Consider the following 27,572-nt stretch of genomic DNA (forward strand, 5'->3'; position numbering starts at 1 on the left):
ATTACGCCACTCGACGGATTTTATTGCCCGGCGTTAAAGCTCGCTCTTTCGCCGTGAGGCAGGAAACGCGAGCGGGGGTTTTCTTCCTCGTGCACTTTGAACCCCGGCGTCTCCGGCGTGCGGCCCCCGCCGTCGGGCCGGGCCCGGCCCCACCCATCCCCTTGAGCCGCCGTATACCTTGCGGCATGGGGGATGATGGGGGAAGACCGGGGTAGGCGGAGAGCCGCCTCTCTTGGATTCCGCAAAGGATTAAACCTCATAAATTCCACGGAGCACTCCGTGGAATTATCGGTATGCGGCCTTACGTCCGCCTCGCCGCCGCCTTTTACGGACGACTCGACAAACGAGAGCGATTTCCACGCGACTTTATGCTTTCTATCCCCCTCCCCTCCCCCACGCACCCCCTTATATCCAAGCCCCGTCGGCGTTCCGTCTTCCTCTCGTTCCCCCCCGGCTGGCTGGTCGTGCGATTCCCATATGGACATACGTTCGAGGCGTTATTTGCATGACTGCACGCCGGATGGATTGCGAATCGCGGACGAACGGGAAAGTATTCGCTTAACGCCGCCAAGGCTTTCACGACGCGGAGTGGCGCGGAAAATGCAATTTCCTGCCCGCGAAAAACTCATCTGGATCTCGCGTTGTTGCAACCAAAGATCCACCAGCATTCTGTAACAGATTGAATTATGCGCGCTAAATTGATGATAGATTGGGTTTTCTTTGTCCGGCGCGAGAAAATAGATGGGATATTGTGCGATCTGCTCTACAAGAAGATCAAATGAAGAGAAATGGAAAAAATGTATTTCTCAACTGGCTTTTATCGAGGATGCTGTAAAATGCCGCGCAGTTTTTTTTCTTCTTCTTTGCCGGTACAGAGCCCGTATCTTGTAACAAATTCAATTTTTAGGTGTGTAAGGAAAAAGCGCAACTAATATTCTCGAGTTCTTTTGATTAAATACGTATCTACATCTTCCTGCCGTGAGAAATATTGCCCGCTTCCACGTTTCGCGCACCCGATTATTCACACGATTTTGAAGCAATTCTGCGTATTGCTTTTAGCGTAAAATGTAATGTCAATGCTGCAGCGTTTGATATTGTAAGAGAAATCAAGGCGACCCGCAGCGATTTATGGACGAAAAGCATTTTCGACGTGCCTATCGAAGAGTGAATCGATCTGGCCCTTCGGTCAGCTAGCAAACGTTTCATAATAAATAAACCGCGGCCGTTAATATGAACCGTGACAGGAGGGTGCGCACGAACGTTGCGAAATAAATTATCAAAACGTACGGCGCGCTGAACGATGGCCGCGTATAACGCAGTTTAATCGCGGATCATTATTATTTCACGGTTCATCGAGTCTTTCTGCGCAAATTCCGAAGTACCGAGTCGGTACATCGCGTGTCACATTCAGTTGTGTACCGTGGTTTTGAAATCCCATTATTCCGAGAAAATTAATATTTAACGCTTGCGCGCTCGAAAATCGTCGCATTTACAAATGGAGCGCCCGGTAATGGCATATTTTTCCCCTGCAGGGGTTTATCGCCCGAATTATTTTCACCGGGACGCACGTTCACCGGCAGCTGTGAGAAATGGAAATAAACCGCGCGAAACGTGAAGGGGAGAGACCGATACGACGCGCGGCGCGAAATTAAAATAATTACGGAATATTTTTCGGTTATTCCTGTCGCGCTAATGCGAATGTCGCGCCAAGGCGAAATCTTCTCGTAATGATAATTTCGTTGGAAACTTCTTCACCGTCGTCGTGGGTTTTAAAGGGGGGGGGGGAGGGGAGGGGAGGAATACTGTATTCATTATTCGTCGGAGTAGAGTCTAGAAGTTCGAAGCTATTCAACCGAGCCGTATCTTTTTTCTGCTAGCCAATCGTAAAGTACGGCACCTTAAACTTATCTCTCCGCCTTGCAGAAGTAATGTTTTTTTCGTTTGTCTTAGGCACCTCACGAGCGAACTACTTTTCAAATGTTTATGCCGCTTTTGAGAATGTCTTAAACTCTCGCGCTATCTAAAAGTATTTACGTTACGTAAGTGCGCAGTCCTCTGAGTGCAAAATTTTATAACAATTAATAGATGATAAGGGTTTGATAATATAAAATTAATTAACGTTCAAAGGAGTGTTAAAAAATATTTCTATTTATAAGAACCGCACTTTGGACAATAAAACAAAAAGACAAAACTGTGCAAATCCGTAGGATACTGCGTTCGTTTTAGGCGTGAAAAATTTATATAACACGGACAGCGCATAGGTCGTAATTCATAAGGAAAGACGATCTCGCACCCGCCTTTCGCGACAATTTTTCGCATACGTTGGTAATCCGAACGGATGGAATCGAACGTGAGGTGAAAGGTTTCAATCTTGCTTGCGAAAGAAAGGTCAACCTTCCATCGAGAGGGCGGGGGGAACTCGGCAAGATTAATGTAATGAATCAGTCTGACTAACGTTTGATTGAATCTGCCGCGAATCGAACGTGATATTCCGGGCTTATAGGGCTAAGTTGATACCCTTGTTAAGGCCTTAACAAGGGTCGATTCTTTTTCCATTTCACCCAGCTTTTATCCGACAGACGTCTGAGGAGACTACATATACGCGCACACACCTTCCGACGGATCTTGTGCAGAACGGATCGTTCGACATGTGAATCGCGTTAAACGAGGTTAATCGTGCGAAATTAATCCTTCGCGATTCTACACTGGACAATATACTGAATATTTAGAGTAACGATATTAACCGTCTGTATGATCACCAACTTGCATACACACACACACACACACATACACACACATTCGGGCGAATTTAATTAGCTGGAGCTATAAGCGGTCACTGCACCAAAAAGCCGTGCCCAATGTCGAGATGCAAGCGCAATACAAATGAGAGATTATCAAAAGCGAGCGAATGCGGACAGCGGACGAAACGAAATCACATGTACGTTTTATCGCTTCATTAAAACGTGAAACGGAGGAAAGTTAGCGAAAGAGTAGACCGAGCGAGAGCGAGAGAGAGAGAGAGAGAGAGAGAGAGAGAGAGAGAGAGAGAGAGAGAGAGAGAGAGAGAGAGAGAGAGAATTACACGCGACAGAATGGCATAGTCGCCACAATCTCGAATGGAAACAGAAGAGATTGAGAACGTACGAGTATAATACGTGGATGCAATGGGGGCTCTGAAGAGGATGAGAACGACCTTGGGATTGAATCGGCTCTCTCGAGGGGAGAACAAACCCGACACTAACCTACCTCGCTCGGCCCGGCCCACCCCAAGCTAATCGAGCCTGACTAATTAGAGGGCAGGCTGGTAATGGAGTCAGCCAGCGAAATTGGGTAACGGTGGGCCTGATTTACAGCGCGAGAGACTTGGAAATTGGTCGCCGAGGGGTGTGAGGATAAGAAGGGCTCGCGACGAGTGGAACGGAAAAGCTCGTCGTGGATCGCGGGTGGAACAGAGAGAGAAAGGGAGGAAGAGAGAGAGAGAGAGCGCGCGAGAAAGAGAAAAAAAGAAAGCAAAAATCGGGGAAAAAGACCGGTAATACCGACGAGCGTTAGCTTTTGGATCGGCCGTTGGTGATCAGGTCGCTTTCTACGGCACGGCTCGAGCATTCAGCCGCGCCGAGCTGATCTTTCAGGTCGTGACGTGAGGCGGGTGAAAATCACACCGAGCCCCGGAAATCCGCTGAACTTTTAATGGAATCGGTGATTTTTCAATGCGGGCTCCTTCCCAGAGCGCGGCTGATAAGTCGCGCGAGACAAAAAGATCCACATCGATGGGATTCACGGTAGCCATTTTGGGCAGGGGACGTCGCGCGGCGAGTATTCATGGAATTGAAAATTGAGAAACTCTTCGGGGAAGAGTTCGCTGGAAAGCCGGCTCCCGGGGGAGGAGATGTGCCCGTTTTACTCCCCCGTCCGATCAGCGACTGTTCCGGTCGTTTTTGCGGCTCCCCCGGGCGTACTACGTCGGCGAGAATCCGCGATATCATTTTCGCGAGATTAGGCGCGATTTCTTTATTCGAATCTCCTCCACTCTTCGCCCTTCGGCGACATTACTTTTTCGGGGGAAGCTCTTTTTTTATTTCTGTAGAAAGATGGCAATTACTCGGGCGAAACGAAATGACAATCAGCGACGATAATAGCATATATCTGTCCGGAAATACTGACGAACGCTTTTAATCCAGGAATTTATATATCTAAAATTCTCTTAACATAGACGTACAAATATAACCAATTCGCGAATATGAAATTATATAGAACAGTGGAGTGAAATTTCAGCTGTTATATATTTGCTTCATAAATTTTACGTTTGACATACGATTTTCTAGAATTAAGTTCAATGAGTTGAATTCATTACTAATTCAGCTTTTATTAAAAATAGATGAGATGAAAAGCCGCGATTAAGTTCAATGAGTCGAGTTCATTGCTAATTCAATTTTTTTAGTAAAAATGAGATGAATTTATCACTAATTCGTTTTTTATTAGACACTCTATTTCGGAGATCTAGATCTCGGCGTAGAAACTAAATAAGCGTCCCTACAATTTTATCGGTTTAATCGACTTAAAAGTCCTTCCGTTCTTAATTCCTTGTATTTCTCTGTCCGAGCTTAATACAGTTCGCAATCATTTCGAAATCAGATTGCCGCGGCATCACAACTCGACCTTTTACAAAGTTCTCGGCTGCGTTGGTAGCAAACGACGTTACCCACGAGAAATGCATAGAAATTCACAAAGGCAGCGCGGCGCAGGAGCCGCGCCGAAGTAGACGGGAAAGGAGCTGCGCAAAGGTAGCGAGAAGGGGATAAAGTAGAAATACGAGTCGTGCGCGGATAGTTAAGGGCCACGACGAGATGGCCTCTGCGTTTTCCTCTGTGATATCTCGGTGGCGCGGCGCGATAAGCGAAACCGCATGACGACAACGGCAGCGACGACTACAATCTCACGAGGACGCCGACGGGCTAAAGCCACCGGCGGGAACGTAAAGGGCGGCCGAAGAGCGAGCGAGGGAGCGAGGGCGCTTGCCAAAGGGGTGGCGGGCAGGCAGGAGCGAGAGAAAGAGCCACGAAAGAGGCGCAAGTCCTCGAAACTCGGGTTGGGGGCTTGTTGATTGTATACCGGAGACGGTGCTTTTGAAGGAGACAGGAGAGCCCTCTCAGACTATGGCTGAAAGTCGAGTGAGTCTCGTGTGACCCCGGGACAAGGCCGCGTTACCCGTGAACAATCCGCAGCTGTAGGAATGCCCGTGTGTGTGTACGAGTGTGTGCGCGTGCACGTGTGTGTGTGTGGACGCGCATACAACGACGGTCATGCATTTACAAATGTTCCCTCGGTGCGACCCTCGGCTTCTTCCCTCGGCAGCCCATCGTCGAGACGTAACGAGAGAGCCGTAAATGTCCCGAGGACCGGGAGGACGCGGAGGATCGCACGGGCGACATGCGGGCGTGGCGAGGAGCGTTCTTGATTAATGTTATTGGTGATCGTTGCTGAGCGGGATAGATGCTACCCGGAGGGAGGCATGGAATTAAGGAAAGTGGTTAGGACACTCCGGACGTTCCCCGCTGCAGGTTTGTCACTGTCGCGTCGGCGGATCGTCGGCCACCGACAGCGTCTACGTAATTGTTTTTGATCCACCCCGAGAGAGCGCTGCGCGACACGCGCGAAGGGGGAACAAAAGGAAGAAAGTGAAACGAATATATTAACAATTAACCGCCGCGCCGGTGTCTCTTATCGCATGGCACGCGCGGTATCTGGGACGGAACTTGCGCGTAACGTGGAATTCCCGGATCCTCTCGAGGTGCAGTGCGTATACCGTGCGTACCGGAAAATACTGCGAGATAAATAAATTACACGAGTAACATCGATACGCGCGCACACGGGGAAACTTACACGAGCGCGGCCGCAATCATTTCACGGATGAAATAACGAGTAATTGGTTTACGAACTCGGCCATTGAACAAAGTTTCCAGAAACTCTCTCCTCCCCCCCCCCCCCCCCCGGCTCCTCCCGTTTTCGATCGGCGTTACGTGGAGTTTCATAACACGCGCAATGGCTAATGAACGCAAATAAAAGCGCAGCCACGGCGACGCTTTTGTGCGACCCGGGCGCTCGCGTGGCCTCCCCGCAATATCGCGAAACTTGTCCGAGTTTCGAGTCCGGATGACGGGTCCCTTAGACCGGGTGGACGGATTTCGGTGATCGAAATTGCGCTGCGATTCGGATCCACAATGGTCCCGCGATTACCCTGCAAACAGAATCAGAGTCGCCGCCTGTTAATTTGTCCGCCGGACCCCCGCGCCGCGCCGACGCTATTTCGCGGACTCTTCATCCACCCAGTTCGAGTTAACTTCGTCTTCCACTCTATTCAAACAGCGTCCACGCTCAGACGGTCCTGCCTCGCCTACTCATTAGCGTCCCTCCGTCCGTTACTACTAATGCACGAGAGTCGGCCAACAAATTTACACGACGCGTTGCTGGGAGTTACTCATTAGAGCGCCAATGCGCACAATGTAATATTGCAATTCCGCGAACTTCAATGCTAATTGCGGTCTCCGCGGTCGTGCTCGTATGTAAAAACAGCGTGATTAAAAAAATCGGCAGTGCCTTTCCATCGAAGGATCCCGATGGCTAACGCTTACTATCCGCTTGCACTCAGAAAAAAAGATTTAGTTAGGTTGAACAAATGAGATACGTTGAAATTGTCTCTTTGAATCTACTAAATTTCTATACTTCTACCAAAACGTTCGCTAGATTTGAAGAAGTGGGTGTGAATTCTCTTAGAAATTCCAGTCTCGATCAAATTTTTTATTACGGTGAAGAAATCACTCACAGATTATAAATAAAAGTCCTAGTAAGGTGAAGATTCAAGCAAACTTTTTTCTGGATGTGTAACATTTCGCAGAGATAATATAGCTACGAGATGTTGAACCTGTACTGAATAGGTGGATACGTGTTATTTCGCGGAATGACCGATTTTCACGTTTTCGCCTGCCGAAAAAGCAGACGTGTAAATTTCCAAATGTTTTCCGACGTCTAGCGATGCGCAAATGACGAAGTTTAAAAGGCACGGTTGAATGGGGGCATTTTAACATGCATCTTTCATGGTGCGTCATGTTAGGACAGCTTCCTGTCCGGGATGACACACGCTGTTGCCGGCCGCGGCTCCTCGTCGAGGGGGGGTCGTTTTGCATTTTTCGCCACGCGGTAAAAAGCCGGGCCGCAGCGGTGCCTTTCCACTCGCTGCGGGTCCGTTTCGGTACCGTCCACGTAACATTATTCGCCCGGATACGGAGCCCCGCTCTGTTTTTCGCGTGCGTGCGCACCGGTACATTTAATACCTACAATCTTTTTGTCTGTAACTTTGCATTAATCCGGGAAACGTAATAAAGCGAGTACGAATAAACAGAGGGCGAGAGAGAGGACCGGCGATGGCGCCGGCGGACTCGCCAAAAACTACCGATGGCGGTGCGGGATATCCGGGCGAAAGTAGGCAGCCGGGATATGCAAACGCGACCGTAAGCCCCGCCGGATTAAGCACGGACGTATTTTCAATTCGCGATAGCAATAAGTTCAACCTCGTCCGCTCGTTCGTTACTCTCCCTCCCTCCCTCCGCTACCCCTCTGTCTTTTCCTCTCACTCTCTTCCGCTTTACTCTCCACCCTTTCTCTTTAACCCCTTTTTGCACCCCGATCTCGTTAGTATCGCTTTTATTCCATCGTTCCGGTGCCTCTTACCCGAAACGTGTCGAATCCTTTTGCGACTGCCGGCCAATCCCGAGGAACAATCGTCCTTGGCGCACACCGGCGTTCTTTATTGGCGTTATTTACGGCTTGTCCGTCTAAGCAAGTTTCGAACACCCGTGCGGGCGTGTGGAGATATTATACGTCTATTTTTTATCGTAAAAACAATAATTGCCAGAATCGGAATTATCAGCATTCTTTAATATCGAATAAATTGTATTCCGATAGATACTTTCCATTATATTATCGGTTTCTTGTAATAGTCTATTTTCTCTTCTTCAACGAGCTCCAATTAAAATTTTATTTCACGAGATAAAGCGAGATGAAGTCCCGCTTCTATTTGGCCGAAGATACAGATTCATTATGGAAAATGATACGGAATTTTCTGATCGAAAGTATAATACTAGTAAAACAACAATTAAAAGAGCCCCGTTTTAAACTAAACGTTGTACGCTTGAGTGATATCTCTTCTAAATAAAATCCAGCAATTGTACGATAATATTAAAATTACTGCGTGGAAAAAAAATCCGAGAATTTAAATTATCAGCTTGAACGGTCGTCTCGTTTAATCGTAATAAATCATTCCCCATGGGCACATAGTACCTCGCGAAACACGAAGCCGTACGTCAGTGAAGGTAAAAATTATTAACCCCTAAATTCGCGGTAAGCGAAAAATCTAATGAATCCACGGGGAGGTGGGAGCGTTATTTGTATAAATCTGATCCGTGCGCGGAACGCATCATCCGTCAGACACCCATTAGACCATACAGCGTGATCACGGCGCGTTCGCATGCTCGATGGGCACTCAGTGGTCATCTAATGGACACCGACGCACTTTTTCGCACGGCGCTATTCGTCATGACCATCCGTCGGGTGTATACAATACAACCGGCGAAAAAGCTGACGAACGTTTATACAACGTGAGAAGAATGTTGCGCTCCCGGTCACGTTTCTCCCCTAGTCCACTCACGTAACGGCGAGAGAGCAAAAAAGCTCGCGCGTTACTTTATTCGTAATAACGAAATAATAAACATGAGGAAAAAAAGGGACGAGATAAAAAGACTCGACCCACATAATAAGCGCCGTACCGAAAGGACGAACGAAGGGAGTATTAATTTCTGATTAGCTTGCAGAAATTAAAGCCGAAAAATTCTCCCCCGCGTTAGAAGGGAAGGTTCGCCGGGTTCGAGGTACTCGCGGCTCGAGAGGAAGACGCAGCGTCGAGGAGGCCTTGAATATCCGTGGATCTAATGGCATTTAAACAAGGTTGAAGATCGGAAAATTGAATAGCGTTCAAGGCGGAATTACGATGCCGCATTCACCGCATGAGCACGGAATTGCGTGATGCGAATATGCAACACGATTGTATAGACGCGCGAGTGCCGGCGGGCTTACGCCTGGTAATCGTGCTTTTAGCACCAATGCCGATTGAGCACGATGAAGCGGCGAGCCTGATTGTAGCCGGTAGATTAAGGTAGCGAAGGTGAAGGTAATGGTGGACGCGGGAGAGCGGTAAGGAGAGGAGGGAATTTTTCATTGGAGTCAAAAGTTCGGCGTACTGAAAGTTTAATTCCAGACTCTCTGGGCGTGGTGCGGCTTGAATGAGAAAAATCTCTCCTCCGCCTCTACCCCTCGTCCCTGCCTCCGCCTCCGTCGCTCTCGCGCTTTCCCGTATAGCCGAAGAAAGACGTTCCTTTGCCGAACCGTTGCCGATTAAATTCGATGGAAGGGCTCGAGCTGCGAGTGATTTAGCCGAGACTTATTTCGCGGTTGAATCGAGCGACTAATACATCGGCACTTTCATCCACGTTCCCTTCGTCGAGTTGTCAATACCGCCACTTATCGTCACGCCTTTACGAAGAGCAATTTAGTGTCGCGTAAACATTGCTTGTGTGCGCTTCGCTCGTGACATTTTTAGGCAACTGATTTTCCGTCCAAATTGATTTCTCAGTATTGGCAACACCGTAATTTTTCTTCGTCGCAATTAATTATTTATATACGTCGCTTCGACAAGGTATTTCGTAATACTAGTAATCGTGGAAGCAGACGTCGCAGCGTTAATTGTTATTCCGCGATCTTACGATCAGGCTAAAGATCGGTGTTTAACTCCACGTTGTCCGCACCACTCGATACTTGTCCCAATTAATCAACGTGGAACCCCACACGCACGCCCACCCAGCCCTTAATCTATGAGAGGTGCGGTCCGCGCGAACGCGCGCCACTGCCCTCCCCCGGAGCTATCAGAGCGTAGGTTTTGCGGCAATACGTTCGGGGTGGTAACTGCAGCGGTACCACTCGTTTAAAACGCATTAGGGAGGTAGGGGCGGACGGTGGTACAAGTTCGTGGCCACTCTAAGCACCGCAATTCCACAGCTGCCGCAATTCTTGCTCGTGCTTTTTGATCAGGGGCCCATCAACGCCCTCGGCGTTCTGCTCTACGCCCATCCCCGCGTGCGCGCGCTTTTGTTGATCACACGGTGTCCTTTCCTGTTTCAGTGAGGCCACTGAAGGTGACGATACTCAGCAGCGAGCACGCGCCCCTCAGCGCCAATCGGAAGTACGACATTAATTGCATGACGGTGGGTTCAAGGCCGCCGGCCATGCTCTCCTGGTACATGGACGGCAGGAAGCTCACCAATTACACGGAAAAGGTAAGGCTCTACAGCTAATTGAACGATACTACGATATCCGTCACCGCGAGCACCTTGCGAGGGTAGAGAGAGAGAGATTCTCCATGGGATGCAATTGTCGCTTATTACTAGATCTTCTACTTTACGCTATTATAACTGCCCAGGCAGCACACATGGCCTTATTGTCGTTTATTTTACTAAATTTAATTAATAAAATTTGGTACTCTACAATTTTATTTTTACTTTTCCAATTTGTTTTAATTAAAACAGACTGTTCGTTAATATTCCATTTTTAAGTCTTTTATTTATATGTACATATATGGTAACTATTGTATTATAAATAAAAATCTGTTTTCGTTACCGTTTATGTGCAGTAGAATCAGTAGGTGTTCAGTAATTTTGTTATCATTTGAAAGTTTAAATATTATAAAGCGTACAAATTTAAATATTGTATATAAGAACATACATATAATATTTCCTTATTTTTTTCATCTTTTCAAATTCTCAATTTACAAAAGCAATACAGCATGTACATAAATATCCTGAACATCTTTAACTATCTTAATACCGACGTCAGTTGGAAACTCCTAAAATTATTACGACGTTGTATATTGACGTAAGTTTGAGGTCATTATGCTGTGACAAATTGCCGTCGATATAGGGTCATTTAGACGTCATGCCGACCGTCAGTTTGACGTAACTTCTGACAAAAATGTACGTAAAAAATACGTCTATAATAGACGACAGTGTGCTACCTGGGACAAAGTGCAGTCTAGATACTTGCGACGCCTTTCCACTTTCTATGCGTTTCATGTAAGAGATATTTTCTACGAACGTATGAAACGTATCCATTCCCGACGAAGGGATAATTAATTAGTGCAAAGCACTTGAAGAATTTACTCAGCAAAAATGTGGGCTCTCGTATTTCTTTGTACAATGACTACTCCATTTCCGCGTTCGGTTTCACGTAACCGTTACGAGTGCCAAAAAACGCTCGACACTCGATACTCGTTTCGGATTCGATTGATAAAACGGTGGTAGCGCGCGAGCAAAGTTGTGTCAAAATGTTGTCGGCGGGAACGGTCGGCAGAAACAAACGACGCGATCCGTGAAATAATTTCCTATTCACCGAAGTGGAACGAACAGCAAAATAGTTGGTCGTAGTAGTTGCGCGGCTATTTCCTCCTCGCCACCTAGCCCGCGCCAGCGCTAATGGTATCATCGATAGCGAGGCGATCGATCACCATTATCTCCTCCTCGTGTTACGCCGATCTTCTATTTGTAATATCGCGTATCTCAAACGTATGAAATTCTTATTCGGCGGAACTCCTGCCTCGTCTTGGGGTCACGCCAACCTGCCGCTGTCGCGGAATGATTCAACGTCGGCGAATACACCGTCGCGTCCCCCCCATAGCGTCCACTTTGCAAACGATCCGCGAGGGGGTGATAAAAGAAATGTGATTTTTAGACATTTTGGAACATTCTAAACTAGAGACCCTATAATCAGAGACTGGCCGTAAGAGTTCATCAAATTTCCGCGAGTGAGATAGCCTACGTTTCTCTCTCACGCGCGGGAATTTGACGAACTCTTATGGCCAGTCTCTGATTACAGGGTCTCTATCTAAACATAATGGCGTGGAGAGTTGAACACTTAGAGTGGCCGCGATGAAGAAGCTAGAGATGTGGACATATCGGAGGATCCTAAAAATAACGTGGACAGCGAAAATGACTAACGCAAAGGTTCTAATGAGGTCTGACCGTCTCTCTCGAAGGAGACTCGAAATTCGCGTCCGTCTCTTCGTGTCCCAGATGCGCGCGGGCTTCTTCTTCGATCGTGCGCCGCGAAATCACTGGCATTAACGCCGGTATCGGTATTTGCATCGTTGCCATTAAGCATCCCCTCTGACACGCCATGGCGCAATTACCGGATAGCGGCGTGATGCTTTCGTGATGCTCGCGCTCTCGCTCCGACCCACCTCGGCCTCGGGCGCGAGGCCCCCTTCCTCCCTCTCGCCCTTTGAGCCTCGCCCGCTCTCCGGACGACGCGGAAACTCCTCCGTTATACGTACTCGAACTCCGGGCGTACAAACATCGATCTACGCCCTTCTTGCGTTTCCGCGGCGAAAACTCTTCCTGAAACGTGATTCTTTGACTCGCCGCGCTTCCCTCCCCGGCTTCGCCGCTAAACTGCGTTTCGAATCTCGATATACACGCCGCTCGTCTCGGGCAGTATATAAGTTTTAAAGTGTTCCGTTCAGACTGCAAGCGTACGTAATTGAATCGGTCATTCCACAAAGTGATTCGGCTCGTTTTACGAGTGAACTGAAAAAAATTTATCGGCCCCTTTCGAGATGCGCGGGCATTCGGATCGGCGATCCGATATAGTTCACATTTTTTCGGCTCTAGCGAGCTTACGATTGGTTACCGACGTGTAATTTTATATTGTAAAAATAATGTTACAGATACGGTACACTTTTTTAATACATTTTAACGTACACAATGAAACAATTCGCGATGGCACTTTCGCCCTTTTTTTCTGCTCCAATTAATCGCACAAGTCGAGCAATGATAAATGCGATTTCGAAATGACGTTAAGTAAGCCTCTTTGACCTAAGAGCAGGACGAAGTTATCCAATATAGACAGTATAGTACATGTGTAGCTATGAAGCGATGGCTACCATCCATCATCCCGCGATGTCAATAGTTCTATGACAGATCTGAATACCGAGAGAGATATATAGTAGCGAGAATAGAGCAACACGGGAGAGCGTGCACGATCATATTTTACTATTAGTTTATTATTATTGCTCCTCCCTCTATTACTTTCACGATTGAGTCCTTCGCTCATTATTACGCGAGATCGAAATCCCAGATTTTATATCAGCCGCCGACACTGTTCCCTCTGTAAACTTCAAACCGATAATCGTTAAATTTAGAAAGTTTTAATCCGGTTTGATATTTAATCAGCCTTCGTTTAGGCTTTCACGAAGGGATTCCAAATTACGGACTGGTGAAGTGAAAAATAAAGGTCGAATACTTTTTGGAAATATTTTATACGTTAATCGTTTCGTATTGAACGCAATTTTAATTTAGAGGTAAAAGTAGGCGATCAAGTCAAAAGCATCACTTTTTGTCTGGGTCGTTTCGCGCAACGATGATGAAATTGCCAGCGTGCTTGAATTCTCGTAAAGCATCGATTTATCATTATCTCTGTTGAACGCTTTTACCAGAAAATCCTTCTAGAACGCAATTCGTCGGAATGAAATCGAAACGAGCGCTGGAAAGTTAACTGTATCTGCTTCGATTGTTCTCCTCTGTCATTGTCTTATCCATGATTCTTTGGAAAAATTCACGGGGGTTTCTACGAAACTCGATTTCACGCGCGTTATTCCAACACCTTTACATTGACAAACGGCAGTTTTGTCTTCCTATTGAATTCGCGCGATAATTTGCGCAATTTTAAAGATATAAAGCCATAAAAGAAAATACGTGCAAATCGCGCGATTGCAGAAGCCCGCGATAAATTGTGACGGAAGAAACGCTAAAGAGATACGTGATCTCCGCGCGCGGGAATTTCATGTAACCAACCATTCTCTCGCCGGCTATTTCGTGCATAATCGAGATGCAGTAAAACCTTCCGAATGAAAAATGAGCGCAGGTACGCGAGAGCTCCGGTTACGCCGCCGCTCATACGCGCGGATTTTGCAATAACGATTCGCCGATTCGATCGGTGTCGCGCGACCGGCCATGATCGACGATGATCCGCTCGTGGCGGAGATCCAAAGAGCTGATATTTCCCACCGCAAATAACGATCACGTTGTTGCTCGGTCAGAGGCAGGCGGCATCCAGTTCTGACACGTTCGCGCTATCTCGCGTTATACGTCATAATATCGCGGTGTCGAATGAAGTTCGGTACCGGTAGACATATCGAGGCACGGTAAACGCAAGGGGAGAGCGAGCGATCGAGAGAGAGAGAGAGAGAGAGGGGGGGGGCGGAGTCGCGGCAAGGGTGGAAGAGAGGGTGGATTGTGGACAGTACAGTTGGCAGTGGGTGATTCGACTTTGCCGATTTATGACCGCCGCACGAATTTCGAGCCAATTTCGTTCTGGGCTTCACGTACGTACAATGCGGTCCAAAAGTTTCGATCTTTTCGCCGGGGCAATCTGCTCCGATGTGTTATCGCCCTCCGCTCGACGAGAGCGCCGTATCTTGTAACGAAAGATATCGACTGGAATGTGCCGGAGGAATCGCAAAACTGCAAGCACCCCCGGGTGGGTTTAGTTGCGTGTTATAAATTTGAGATAGCGTGATATATCAATGCTCTGTTCCCTCTTTTTAAATGATCTCGCGCTTTTACGCCACGCTTTTATTGCAGCCTATTTTCTGGGAAAATCGCTGAAACGTTGCGTGCTTTTTCGAAAACGTATTAACATGATTTTAATCGCGCACTAGAAACAATCGCAAGATTTATAATATTTTTATTACGTGCACGAAACCATTATCTCTTCCTTTATTTCTAAAGTGCAAAATTCTAAGTTCATATTGCACATGCTCTGTGCAGTCGCTCGATTTAGAACGATATAAATTCCATTAAAATGACTGATGTTAAAGAAAGATAAATGGTGGAACGACCTGACAAATACGATAAGCGTAAATGTAACCTGGCGTACATACATAGCCGACACAAGTCGTGCATTACATTTAAGTTTCCCAAAATATTGTACTGTTAAAATTCTTGACTTTGAACACTTTTAAGTATGGTGAATTTCGCGTGGTTTTGGCACGGAAAATATTTGAATGAAATTTCGTTGAAAGTTAGAAATATTTCATAAAAAAATTTTCAGACAAATTCTCTTCGTCTCTTTTTTTACAATAATTTTATAAATAATTTATTTTGATTTCCATAAAACTCATATTTCAGAGAGAAAATCAACATTCGTAGATTAAAAAAAATTTGCATAGCAACGAGATATCGGCACATTTTTTACTTGCAACTGAAATTTCGAACATCTTATGATTCAACTTAATTTAAAAAAAAATTTTGATTACGTCTTTTATTCTACATTTATTATAATATATTCTTTTAATAGATATTGTATATTATAGTACGATGTGACGGGATATAAAATCCATTAATTGTCAATGTAGAAAAATTGTTAAACGACGCAACTGGCAATTCTAATTACAGAAAATGTATTGCGAAAAAATGTTTAATTGTATTTATTGTTGTGTGTGTGTGGCATTTATAGTCATTGTAACGTAAAAAAATTAAATTTTTATATCAGTGGGCATTTCACATTTTTCTTTCTTCTACGTCTGAATGGAAATGATGATTTTCATTTCCAAATTTTAATGTACTTACTAATCCAATTATATTGCATTACAACGGATAGTTTTAACAAATCACCGGTTTACAAACGTCAAATTCGTGCCACGCACAATTGACAAACATTAAAATGCGAAGTTAATTACAATAGAACTAATTAAACGCATCGTGACGCTATTCAATTCGGAGTTGATACCGTTCCATACCCTCGATATTCCGTTAATGACCCAAAAATTTATAAATGCAATTTCATTCTGATACCATGCGATACATGATACGATTAATAAAGTTTATGGCTAATTAAGACGCAATAAACCGTCGAAAAATACACAATCAAAATTCAGTATTGCCCGCGCGTATTTAAAAAACACACGTATTAATAAACGAGCGATGCACTTTTTTTATTGGAGCTTTATATGTCATTTGAATTACTTAGCCCGATATCCATACATTACTCCGTGCTATCATTGTCAGTCCGAAAATACGAGCAAATTGCAGGTAAAGATGTTTGGACATGCAATGGTACATTCGAATCTCCAAGCAGGGTTAAAAAAATAAGAATTCTAAGTCGTGTAACGATGTATAATTCCCATCTCTTAGCGTCTCGATCCCTGCTGTTGAATAAAGAAGGATCTACTTTGAAAAATAGCCTCGATACAGTTGTGAGTCGTTAATAGCGAGAATTAATTAACCTCGCGGTAATCGCTAATTGCTCATAGGAAATAATCGTGTTTGGTGTGTTCTGATACTTGTTGCGGTCGCATATCGAGGAGTAATACGATGATACGTATCGAACGGCTCGTGTCATTATCTTGCCCGCTCGAGTTCCATCACACGAATGACGGTAAAGCGACCGCACGTGTGTATGTACAAAACATATTAATCGTAAAGAACGAGCATTAATTTAAAAACTATCACGATTCAGAGATATTTGTGATACGATTGTCCTCGATTAAGTTTCACGAAGATTGAAATGTGAAATCGTAAGCGCAGCATTAAGGATCGTCTACAATAGATGAAGTAAGCCTGGCGTGAGAGTAGGAGTAAGGAAATGAATCATTTCCATTTCCCACTCCTACTTCAGCTCTGACGCTTACTCTCGGCGAATTATAGCGCGGTTCGACCAGTGCTACAAATATTTTACAAAATTATGTCTGTACTTTAGTTTTTACACTGAAAGGTAAAGGTTAGGCTTTCGTACTTCTTACCGCTTACTTCCAATGTAGACGGTCCTTTTTTTAAGTATAATACGCGATGTTTGTGCAGGGTGTAACGAGGATCCTCACGTGTATCGTAAACAGTGCGAGGTCGCGCGCATCAAAGGAGCGATCGTGCATACACGTTTGATAATTACATGTTTTCCGACGAGACACCTGGCCCGCGTACATTTGCGTAAATACAGTAGCCGGTTTCGTGCACGTTAAAGTTGCGTTCGCGGCAAGGGTGAAATACTCACGTGAAAGCCAGATCCTATTACACCACCCGCAACGGCGGGTGATAAACGCCTCCTGGACTGACTCGTCCGGTCATTAAGACTTATCGCCGGATTAACGCTTGGCTTATAAACCCTTACCTCAAACGCATGCTGCCTCGCGCGCGAGTACGAATAATTACACCTACTAGGGCTATCCTTCCGAGGGCTACCTTTTTAGCGAAATTAGGGCTGCGCATAATTTATGAAATTGCACAAAGGCACTTAGCTTATCTCAGTGCGCGAACGCTTCTTTCCTCGTGCGAGCGGCCGTGTTAAAATGCGCGTATCGCATTTTCTACATTTATCATGCGCGATATCTGGCTTCGACACTAATTAGCGACGAAACTTTAATGAAGCGCCTGCAAATTAATTCTCGTAACAGTATGCGCGAAATATTCAATAAAATGCTGATGCCGTATCGTCGCTGACAATGAGTGGATATAGCTGCTGTTGCTGCAGATTGTTCATTTATTGTTATTCCGATTAACGAATAAATAGTATTTTGATATTAAGTATTAGCCAATATTACAGTACGGCACACGTGATTTAATTACTCGTACTCTTGCGCACTTTAAATAGGCGTGCTACGGCAAAAAATATCGGGAAAGTAATTAACCGACGCGACATAAGGCACATTAAAATATGTAATACATAATTATGATTTCAGTATCGACTATGATATTAATCTTTCATAAATCCGATACTCGAGACGCCTAAAAAATTTAATATAATATTAAATTAACAATTTTTAATATAATCTCGTGTCTCTGGAGTTGAGACTTAGGCCGCTGCAATAGCAGAAAAAAACCCCGTATTTAACATTTAAAGGATTTTGGGAAAACGGATATCAAAATGTCTGAAGCGAACCGATTTGGTTATAGTAATTTCGATTTTGAATAGTGCAGCCGAATCATTTTACCTTGCGACCGTGCTTTGCAATTCTCGTAGAAATGAAATTTTTCCATCGCTTTCGTGAAATTGGAATAGAGTTGAATTATCTGTAGAGATATACATTTTTTACATGTACAAAATATTTTAATCGATGACAAATAAGTTAATAATTGCGCTAATAAAAGGGATATTGCGATTGTTGCAGGTGTCGCGGGATGGTAACATGACGAGTTCCATCTTGTCGTTTCAGCCTACTCTGTCACATCACGACAAAGTTGTCACGTGCAGGGCTGAAAACCCTAAAGTCCACGGCGGTGTAGCGGAAGACACGTGGAAGCTGAACGTTTTTTGTAAGTACACGTTCTCGCTGATGTACGTGCAATAGATGAAATCGAACACAAACGGCGAACGAAAGTCAGAAGTTTTCCAGTGATTTCCAATTGGAACTTGGAATGATCCGACAATGGTATCCAGCGACTGTATAGATTACCTAAACGATACATTTTGTCTTGCATCTAACACATAATAATAACGTAAATTGTTTTGCTGGATATTATGAGAACATATGCATGCTATCATATGCATAATTGGAATAATTACGATCCACTGCGTATATGATATTGATATACGTAGTAAAATAAAAAATCGGACGAGGATAATATCAGATCACAAACCGATGGCTGAGGTAGACCACGAGTTTACATATTAGTAATGGCAACACGATATGCTCTGCAGAGCCAGCATTATTATCACTGATATCATTATTCATTAACACACCGTCATCAATATTATGCGAACGAACCAACAGTGCTCGATCCGTATTAAAGGATAATAACGGGCGACTGGCCATTTTCCTCTCTTACGCTTGCTGGGCGATAAAAAACGGATAAAGAATATCTCTTAGCGTATATAATAAACAGTAGAAATACATAACATATATATAATACTTTTTATTTTTATACGACTATGAAGACAAACATTAAGTCTACCGGAGATAAAGTTGTATACGTGCTATAAACATTTCTCTTTATCCGAGAAATTTCACTTAACAAGCTCCCGCTGCGAATATTTTTCTGAAAATTTTTTCCTTCGCGAGAGAGACGTAATAGATTTTAGTAGGGAAGTAGCCGGGGATGCAAACGCATTTCAGAGATTTAAATCCTAATTGTCGCGCATTAAACGCGCGCGTCAACGCGTAAAAACAAGCTGGCAGTAATTCATCAAAGCCGTAAACTCATAAGCGAGCGTCGCGCGGGTGTCGTCTCTCCGTACAATCGACACATCGGAAAATTCGCGTGCGCGGCATACGTCAACGCGCGTGCACACGTGTACATAACGGTACGGCCGGGCGACCGTGCGGCACCATACGCCGTCCGTATGTATATCGAACACGGTAAACGGGTTAAAAGCCTGGCAGGCCGAAACAAGGCCGTCGATATAGATTACGTTCGCGCAAACGCGAATGTAATCACAATAACGAGACGTCAACGACGGGGCCAAAATGGAACGTTCGGCGCGGCTGACCAACGCGACCCGATTTATTTGCCTGCCGCGGCATCTCGACGCTCGCAAATTTCAAAGTGCGGTGCGAGACAAGTTTCACTGTGCCGTTTCCGACACAAACCGAGTCGGATTCTCGTAAAGGATGATTATGTTGTAACGAGTTACAAGTTCCATTCCACGAATTTGGATATTGAAACTGAAGAGATACTTTCGTACGTTCTAATAAACCGGAGCGAGTAAATTTAGATAGATCTAATTGCGATGTCCACTTCAATTATTATTTTCCTCGTTAAAATTAGTGCTTGCACGGACAACCACTTGCGTTTACTTATGCAACATGTGCAATACGATTGTCTCAATGACCTATCAAATAATTAGAACCAAGTTTCCTTGAGATAATTGAAGCTAACTACTTGAAGATATCGTTGTCTGGTTTCAAAAAGATTCGCGAAACAATCAGGAATTCGCACAGAGTGTAGGGAGGTCCAGGTTCAAACCCTGGCTGAGGTAATATTTTTCGCAATGAATTTCTTTAATTAGAATTTGCCAGCCGTGGGTCGTCATGCAATTTTCTACATTGGTCAATCAATGTTTTCCTTTTTCTTACAGTTGTCCCAATTCTGCACCTTCAGCTCGGTTCGAACATGAACCCGGATGACATCGAGGAAGGCGATGATGTATACTTTGAATGCAAGGTTCATGCGAATCCGGGTGCCTACAAAGTCGTGTGGAAACACAATGTAAGTCAAAAATTGTCGAGTATACCGTACGCGAGATACGAAATACAAAAGCTTTCTGTTGTGAATACATCCGTATTCGTGTATACGTCGTTAAAAATTTTAAGCACGGCAATGCGAATAAGCCGATACCGAAACTTTTGTGCGGGACGGAATCGCGGATAAAAATGCATTATTCGAATTGGGTAAAAGCCCAGGTTTGAGTATGAACAATGACCCCTGGATTCTCCCGAGTGATATATTTACGCTTGAATAGTTGCTAAAATTGTTGGCTCAGAATAATGGCTATTGCAGCCGTAACCGACAAATAGGAAACAAACTTTCCGCATGCCTAAAACCTCCTTTCCTACCTCTCTAAATATTACCCAACTTGCGAAACAGCGTAGCGCAAACGTAACGCAATTACGCAAAAGAGTATCCTTTGATATAATCTTAAGTGCATCTATAAAATTAGCTCGTCCTTTGCCTTAATTAAATTTCTATTTATATGCAGCGGAGACGTGCACTTTTACTGACCATTTCGCGACTGTGTTTACTCGAAACGATCGTAACGTGATTTTCCGAATGGAATACGTGGTTAATAAATTTCGTTTCAATAAATTTTATCTCGAACGCATTGCGGTTTTCCTTTGCACGCGGCACACGAAAGCTTCATCTTCAACGTTACTCGAAGACCGGCTCCGAAGATGCACTAGTCGACGCTGAACGCTGCGCCGATATAAACGGCGGTATAATACTCGCTCGCTTCGCCGACGCCGTTTTTACATCGACGTTATATTCGCAGATCTCATTACGCGTCGTTTCTCCCCGCTTTTCGCCGACAATGTCTATTCACGTTTCGCATCCTTCCTATCTCCACGTCGTCGGCGTCATTATGTATTGTTTAATATAGTACGTTATATTATGGCACGGTGTCCATAAATGCTTTGTAAATACGCGAAACGTCCAACTTTACCGTCGTCGTCCGTTGGCGCAGCAGTTAATTAACTCGATATTAATAAAACCCCATTTAATTAAGTAAAATCCCATCCCCGTCGTCCCGGGCGAAACCCATCTATCGCAAAGCTACTTTCACCCTCGACGAATTTCACCTGGACAAAGGCTCTAAATTATTTTGCGCTCGGTGAAATCGCGGTTTGCGCCCCTTTGTCTCGACACGCTCGAGTATCGAGTAAAGCGGTTGATCCGCGCACATTTGTACGCACGAGAATAAGTCGCGAGTTTCCGGGGACAATGACGATGGTATTGTGCCATGCAGATTGGAAATAATAAAGACACCAGCCGAGAGAAATAGCGAAATGGCATTCCGATCTAATCGCGAATGCGCATTGTTCCAGGGCAACGTGATTCAGAATAACGCGAAGAACGGCGTGATAGTCCAGCAATACGATTTGGCACTCAGAGAGGTGAATCGGTCCCAGGCCGGAAATTACACCTGCGTCGCCAGCAACGTCGAAGGCGACGGCTACAGCAACATCGTGGAGCTTAAGATCATGTGTGAGTATCCCGCGCCATCATTGATATTGCACATGTATATACGCGTGTGTGTATAGCGCAAAAATGTATATCCGTCGCGCGGCAAAAATGCAGATAAAGGTTGCACGCCGACGGAAACCCGTTGCATCGTTTGTACGAAAAAGGAATCTCGTTTCGAGCAACTTTAAATCTTCTCCCCGACACTGCTCGACCTTCTTTGCCGAAAATAACGTTTCTGCCTCCCCTCGCTCGCTCTTTATAAAGCCAGCTCGATTACTCCGTTTTCCGCCCGAAATCCCCGTAATTATTTTGCCCGTCAAAGCGGTGCTCAACGTCGCAAATATTTCAACGTAATACGATGTAAACGACACGGCAACGCAACCGATGACTGACATTTAAATAGCGACGTTATTAAGCGCCTTCCAGGTGACTTTGGGGGAGAATCGCGACAGCCTAGCCGCGTAATTGGTCACCGGGTTTACGAGGCTTCGGGGACATTATTCGTGAATAAATGTCAAATATCAAGATGCCGGCATGATTATTCATTAAAAACACGTTGAGAGGGGGCGCAGGGATGAACGATAGGCGAACGGGGAGAGGAGAGGGGGGGTGGCGGCAGAAAAATAGGACGATCCACAGCGAGCCAACAAATTATTCCGAACCGGCAAACTGGGATTCCCCCATGCCCCCCGTTCGACCTTCGTTTACTCACTCCGCCGCGAAAAATGGGGAAACTATTCAAGCGAGCGAGCGAATAATGCCCATCGATCTCCCCTCGAAAAGCCAGGCGGTGGTCATCCCTTCTTCGTCCCGCGCCCCTCGCGCTTTTAATAAATGCGCGTAAACTTCTCGGTCCTCGATCACCATATCGTATGTTGCGGTTGTTCACTGTAAGAACAGGCCGTTTTGATTTATCAGCGATAAATGTTTATTTTTACCCTCGAGCCGCACGTCTTGGACTTTGAATGTTTTTCGAGCCGCCAATGCGTTAAGGTCTAAAAACGTTAAGTCGAATTGAGGGGCGAGAGAAACGTGGGGCGGTATTTATAGTCGGACCTAAGACAGTCTTGGATTCATCCAAAGATGTACGGAACATTTCATCGGCTAGGGAGAATCTAAAGATGATCTCGGGGCAGTCTTGAATATAAGATCCGACTATGCGTACTGGCCGTAGAGTTTCTCCGAAAGTTCGATAAATCGAAAATATAACGAAAGTCCAGGGGGTTCATCTTATAATAAAGCCGCTCCCGGTTCGTTCTCTCGGCAGACAAACCGATCTGCGTGCCGGATCAAAAGCGAATCTACGGGGTGGCGAGGCACGAGGACGCTCATGTGATATGCAGAGTCGAGGCGTATCCGCCGCCGGACAGCTTCCGCTGGGCCTTTAACAATACGGAGGAGCAGGAGGAGGTGCCGCAGTCGCGTTACAAGAACTCGACCAGACATACCCAGAGCATCCTCGAATACCGGCCGGTCACGGAAATGGACTACGGCACCGTGCTCTGCTGGGCGAGCAACACGGCCGGCCAGCAGAAGAATGCCTGCATATTTCACATCATTCCTGCGGGTATGTAACGCACACGTTGTATACCGGCAATGCCCCCGCTAGGGCGACCTCTCGGAGTCGCTAAGGATTTCCGGGAAAAGTTCCGGGAAGCGTTCTGCGAATCTGCATGCCGAGCGTTTCGCAACGCCGCGCCGGAACCGCGTTGTCTGTTGCTAAATCAGTATCATCCAAATAATTTTCATTGAGACGACGGGAGGGACGGAGAATTGTAAACAATGTTAATGGCGCGTGCAGGCAAACCGGAAGCCCCGTACAACTGCACGCTGACCAACCAGACCACCGAATCGCTCTCGGTGGAATGCACCGCTGGTTTCGACGGTGGTCAGCCTCAACACTTCCTCCTTGAAGTGTTCGATCAGCACACGGGGGTCCTACAGGCCAACGTCACGTCCAGAGAGAATGCGGCTTTCACCGTGCAGGGCTTGGAGCCGGGCAAGGTACTGAATATGATTCTGTACGCGGTGAACGCGAAGGGGAGGAGCGAGCCGACGCTGCTGGAGGGTTTCACGCTCAAAGTCGCCGAGAAGCAGACTGGTAAGTTGTGCCAGAAATATTCCCCTTATTCCGACAGTGTCGCGAAGATTGACAACGAGGTTCTTCCGCGTTACTTCGAGCGACGAATGCAATTACGTTGCTTGGTATAAAAGTGTAAGGTAAAAAAAATAGCGGCGGGCAGACTTTGTAGAACGAAACGACGATTCGTCGAGAAATCCTTATGTTTCCGCGGAGCACGATGTCCCGCACAGGTCCGTAATTGACGTTAGTTCGATCGAGATTAATGATGATTGACAGTGTCGGAATTAGACAACCGGTCGCCCCGGGCCTGACGCTATCGATCGCATTCCGCGTCGCCGAAATAAGCAATTCGCTAGGAGTATACGGACGAATTACCGGCACAGCGTCGCTCCATAAATTATGAGAGTGGCCGGAGGACGCCGGGGCTAATCGAATTAGCGAAATCGAACGGACCCGCGCGGATTGGTCCGTGTAACGTTTTAATCCGCTCATCCGATCCGAATCCCCGAGTCGGACTCGATATACCCGGCCGGTCGTTTCTCGCAGCTAAAGACCACTTGGACCATACGAAAGGTTTCACCGCCAAAATTGAGCATCTGGCTCGAGAAATTCAATCGGCGCGCGCGCACACGGACACACTCGCGCGCGATCACCTGGCTGGATATTACGCAAGTTATGTCTACGCGACGTGTGCGTCGGTGTATGTGGATTGTTCTACGGAACGGCCGTCCGCCCGCCGCGAGTGGTAATCTATTCCGACGTTTTCCAATCCACTTGCACGAAACGGTTTCGGCCAAAAATTGGTCACCAGGCAGTTCCGCCGGTGCGTAAAACGCCACGGCCGGATTTACCTCGCGCTCCTTCGATACCGTGGCTCGTTTTCCCGATTCGATACCCGCGCCAAGTAGGCAGGACCCCTTCCCTCTCACCCCCGTGTCCCAGTAAGGACTGGGGAGAAATTCCGCCCCGCCGGGGAGACGGGAGAGATGGATAATATTTGCACGGTACAATTAGTCAGAGACAGGTACATCATGAGTAATTACGAGAATTAATCTCGTCGTCCACCTGTAATTACGAAAGTGGGAAAGATCTATGAGAGTAACGCGGAACTTTCCGTCCCCGCGAGCGATGTAATCGCCTCGGCGAACGTCACCGCGCGGAGCGACACGCCGACGGAAACCCCCGCGCGATTACTCGCCGTAAAATCACGGAAAATTGATATAACTTTACGAAAGGGGTTGATCGCGGAGAGAGAACCCCCCCTCGGCAAACCTCGCCCTCCCGCGAGCGTTCGTTTGCATACGACTCTCGAGTCTCGCGTTCGACGCGGCCGGGCCGCGCACCAGACAATATATCCCGCCGCAGAGACAAAGGGATCTCGTAAACGGGGGCGACGGGGCGGGGGTGGTACGGTCGACTTACGCGCCCGTAAGAAAGGCGAGCCGCGCGCGCTGGCTGAGCCACCGCCGACGAATCCCACGCGGTTGATCCCGGCCCGGACGCCCAAGAGTGGATGGATCTCGTCGAATCCATCCCTCGCTCGCCCGCCGCATTCATTCCGTAGATTTCTGGGCGGCGGGATCTCGACCGACGCGGAGAGATTCAGGATCTACCGCTCTCCCCTAGAACGGATATGCTCGACCCGGGCGCACATACACGTGTGTGTATATGCGCGCGCGCGTGTATATATATGTATATATTATATATATATGTATATGTGTATATATATCGGGCCTGGGACGAATTTACAAGTGAAATTGCTCTCTCGGTCAGTTTCCACGGTGCGATTCAGGCGAGTGCACCCGTCGCGCCGCGCACTACCCGGTAGTGTATATACACCGGGTATATAAAGCGTACGTATGCGGGCGGAGTAGTCGCTTCGAAAATCGATCCTCTCGCCCGCGAGAGCCGGACGAGTGTGAAACTTTAATAAAATTCCGGGATCAGCAGCCTTGCTCGTCGTCCGCGCCACCGTCTCCGCCTCCGTCTCGCGCCTCCCGCGCGCGGAGACCGCGCCGCGATTTCCCTCGTCCGCGCGGCCGTGCCCCAAACTGGAGCGCGACCAGGAAACAGCGCCTCTGAAATCTCGTCCTCCGGCCCCTCCCGATTTCGCGCCCTCGGCGTGAAATACAAATTGGCACGTGGCGCGTGATGCGTGCGACCCGCATGCACAGCCTCGCGCGGGGTCTCCCTGTGGCACGGATACACCGCGAAGAGAACCGACCCCCTCTCTCGCCCTCGATCTCTACCCATACAGTTTTTAATTTGATCGATCCAGGGGACGGGGGTTGGGGAGGGGAGGGAAAAAAGCGAGAAGAGAGCGCTCTATTTCCGCGATACGATCAAATACTCGCGACGCGGACGGGCTTAATTCCATTTACCGCGTACGCAAACTTCCGCGATGTGCAAATTTCCGGCTTACGACTGCACCGTACCATATCGCGCGCGGTTCGGCAAATATTATTGGTGGGAGTGTGTATATTAAAAGTTCTTTCGCGTTACGGAAAATAAACAAGGTACCCCACGGGACAAAAACATAATTTGTAATTCGTCACGCGCGGTATCATCGGCATTTAACGGTGGCGTGGCGCGATGTTTGTTTTGCAGCTAGTCGAGTACGATTTTGCGGCGTACGACATTTCCCGCAGAAAGTCAATCAGCGGCCCGGCGCAATAACGATTGTCGCGGATAAAACTAACAATTTGAATCGATCGAAATCGCCAGATCAACCGAATTTTCGCAGCAACAAAGCAATGGCGAATGAAAGAAAAACATTATCAGTAAATATCGCTCCTGTTTACCTCCTTCTGTAATCCAATAGCGTTCAATGCAATTTATTATCCGAACGAAACGAGCATCCTTGCGACTGAAATGGCAAACTGCTGCCTGTATCGTATAAAGTGGCTTTGCTCATTTTATTATTCCAATATTTGTGAGTCTTTAGTGATATCTGCAAAACCTTGTGATTGAAAAATCTCACTCACAGTCGGCAAGTACGAAAAATGATCGGCTGCGACTTACAATTTTCTAAAGTCCACTCGTAAAAAAAAAATGCGCGACACGCGAAATTACAAGCAGCACTCAATCCCGAAATCCGACGCGAATTATAGATCGCTCGAAACGGGCTTTTACGAGGAGACTGCAGGACGCTGCTGGAACAAATCGCCGAACAAAAACACGTCTCTGAAAATCAACTAAAGTTAAGAACGGAAATAGGGGAAAAGCAGAGGTGACGATGGAAGGTAGATGGCGGGTAAATATCATGGGTGCCCCGGTGCACTTTCGCCTTGATTAAAAATTAACGTGCACTTTAGCTGTGCATCGGAGCACGGAGTAAAAACACTCGGTCGCTCGTGACTAAAACGAGTGGCAATTACGAGCGATGTCTCTCAGGAGGGTCCGAGCTAAGGAAAGAGATTAAAAAACGGACGGGCGGAGCGATAGCGCGCGAGTGTAGCGCGGGCCACGGGAAGACGTGGCGGAAGACGGCCGCGTGGAAAATTAAACGTCGCCCGGGAGCGGTGTTTAACCGTGGAGAGATATCAAAAGGATTCGAATTCATTAATCTTAGAAATGGTAGGTAGGTAGGTAGTCAGATGGCTCCATTCTCGCGCGCGGGCCAAATATCTCGAATCTTTTTACGGCTTAATGCGACTTTAACTCGTTTAACCCGTTTACCCTCGCAGCCCGTCCGGAAAATTGTCCCGCCGGGCGCA

The 27,572-nt window shown here is 46.6% G+C and overlaps 1 protein-coding gene across 4 annotated transcripts in view; it reads left to right on the top strand.

Moving 5' to 3' along the window:
* Window positions 1–27,572, top strand: part of LOC105569647 (nephrin) — a 303,114-nt gene that overhangs the window by 266,925 nt on the left and 8,617 nt on the right. For all 4 annotated transcript variants that reach the window (XM_012026276.1, XM_012026278.1, XM_012026279.1 and 1 more), the window contains exons 7-12: window positions 10,231–10,385; window positions 18,263–18,407; window positions 20,170–20,300; window positions 21,635–21,794; window positions 23,041–23,340; window positions 23,575–23,874. In XM_012026276.1, the coding sequence (XP_011881666.1) occupies window positions 10,231–10,385; window positions 18,263–18,407; window positions 20,170–20,300; window positions 21,635–21,794; window positions 23,041–23,340; window positions 23,575–23,874 (1,191 nt within the window). The remainder of the gene's footprint in view (window positions 1–10,230; window positions 10,386–18,262; window positions 18,408–20,169; window positions 20,301–21,634; window positions 21,795–23,040; window positions 23,341–23,574; window positions 23,875–27,572) is intronic.

The sequence above is a fragment of the Vollenhovia emeryi genome, unplaced genomic scaffold, assembly GCF_000949405.1.
Source record: "Vollenhovia emeryi isolate VEMERY1.0 unplaced genomic scaffold, V.emery_V1.0 DF939123.1, whole genome shotgun sequence".
Classification (NCBI taxonomy): domain Eukaryota; kingdom Metazoa; phylum Arthropoda; class Insecta; order Hymenoptera; family Formicidae; genus Vollenhovia; species Vollenhovia emeryi.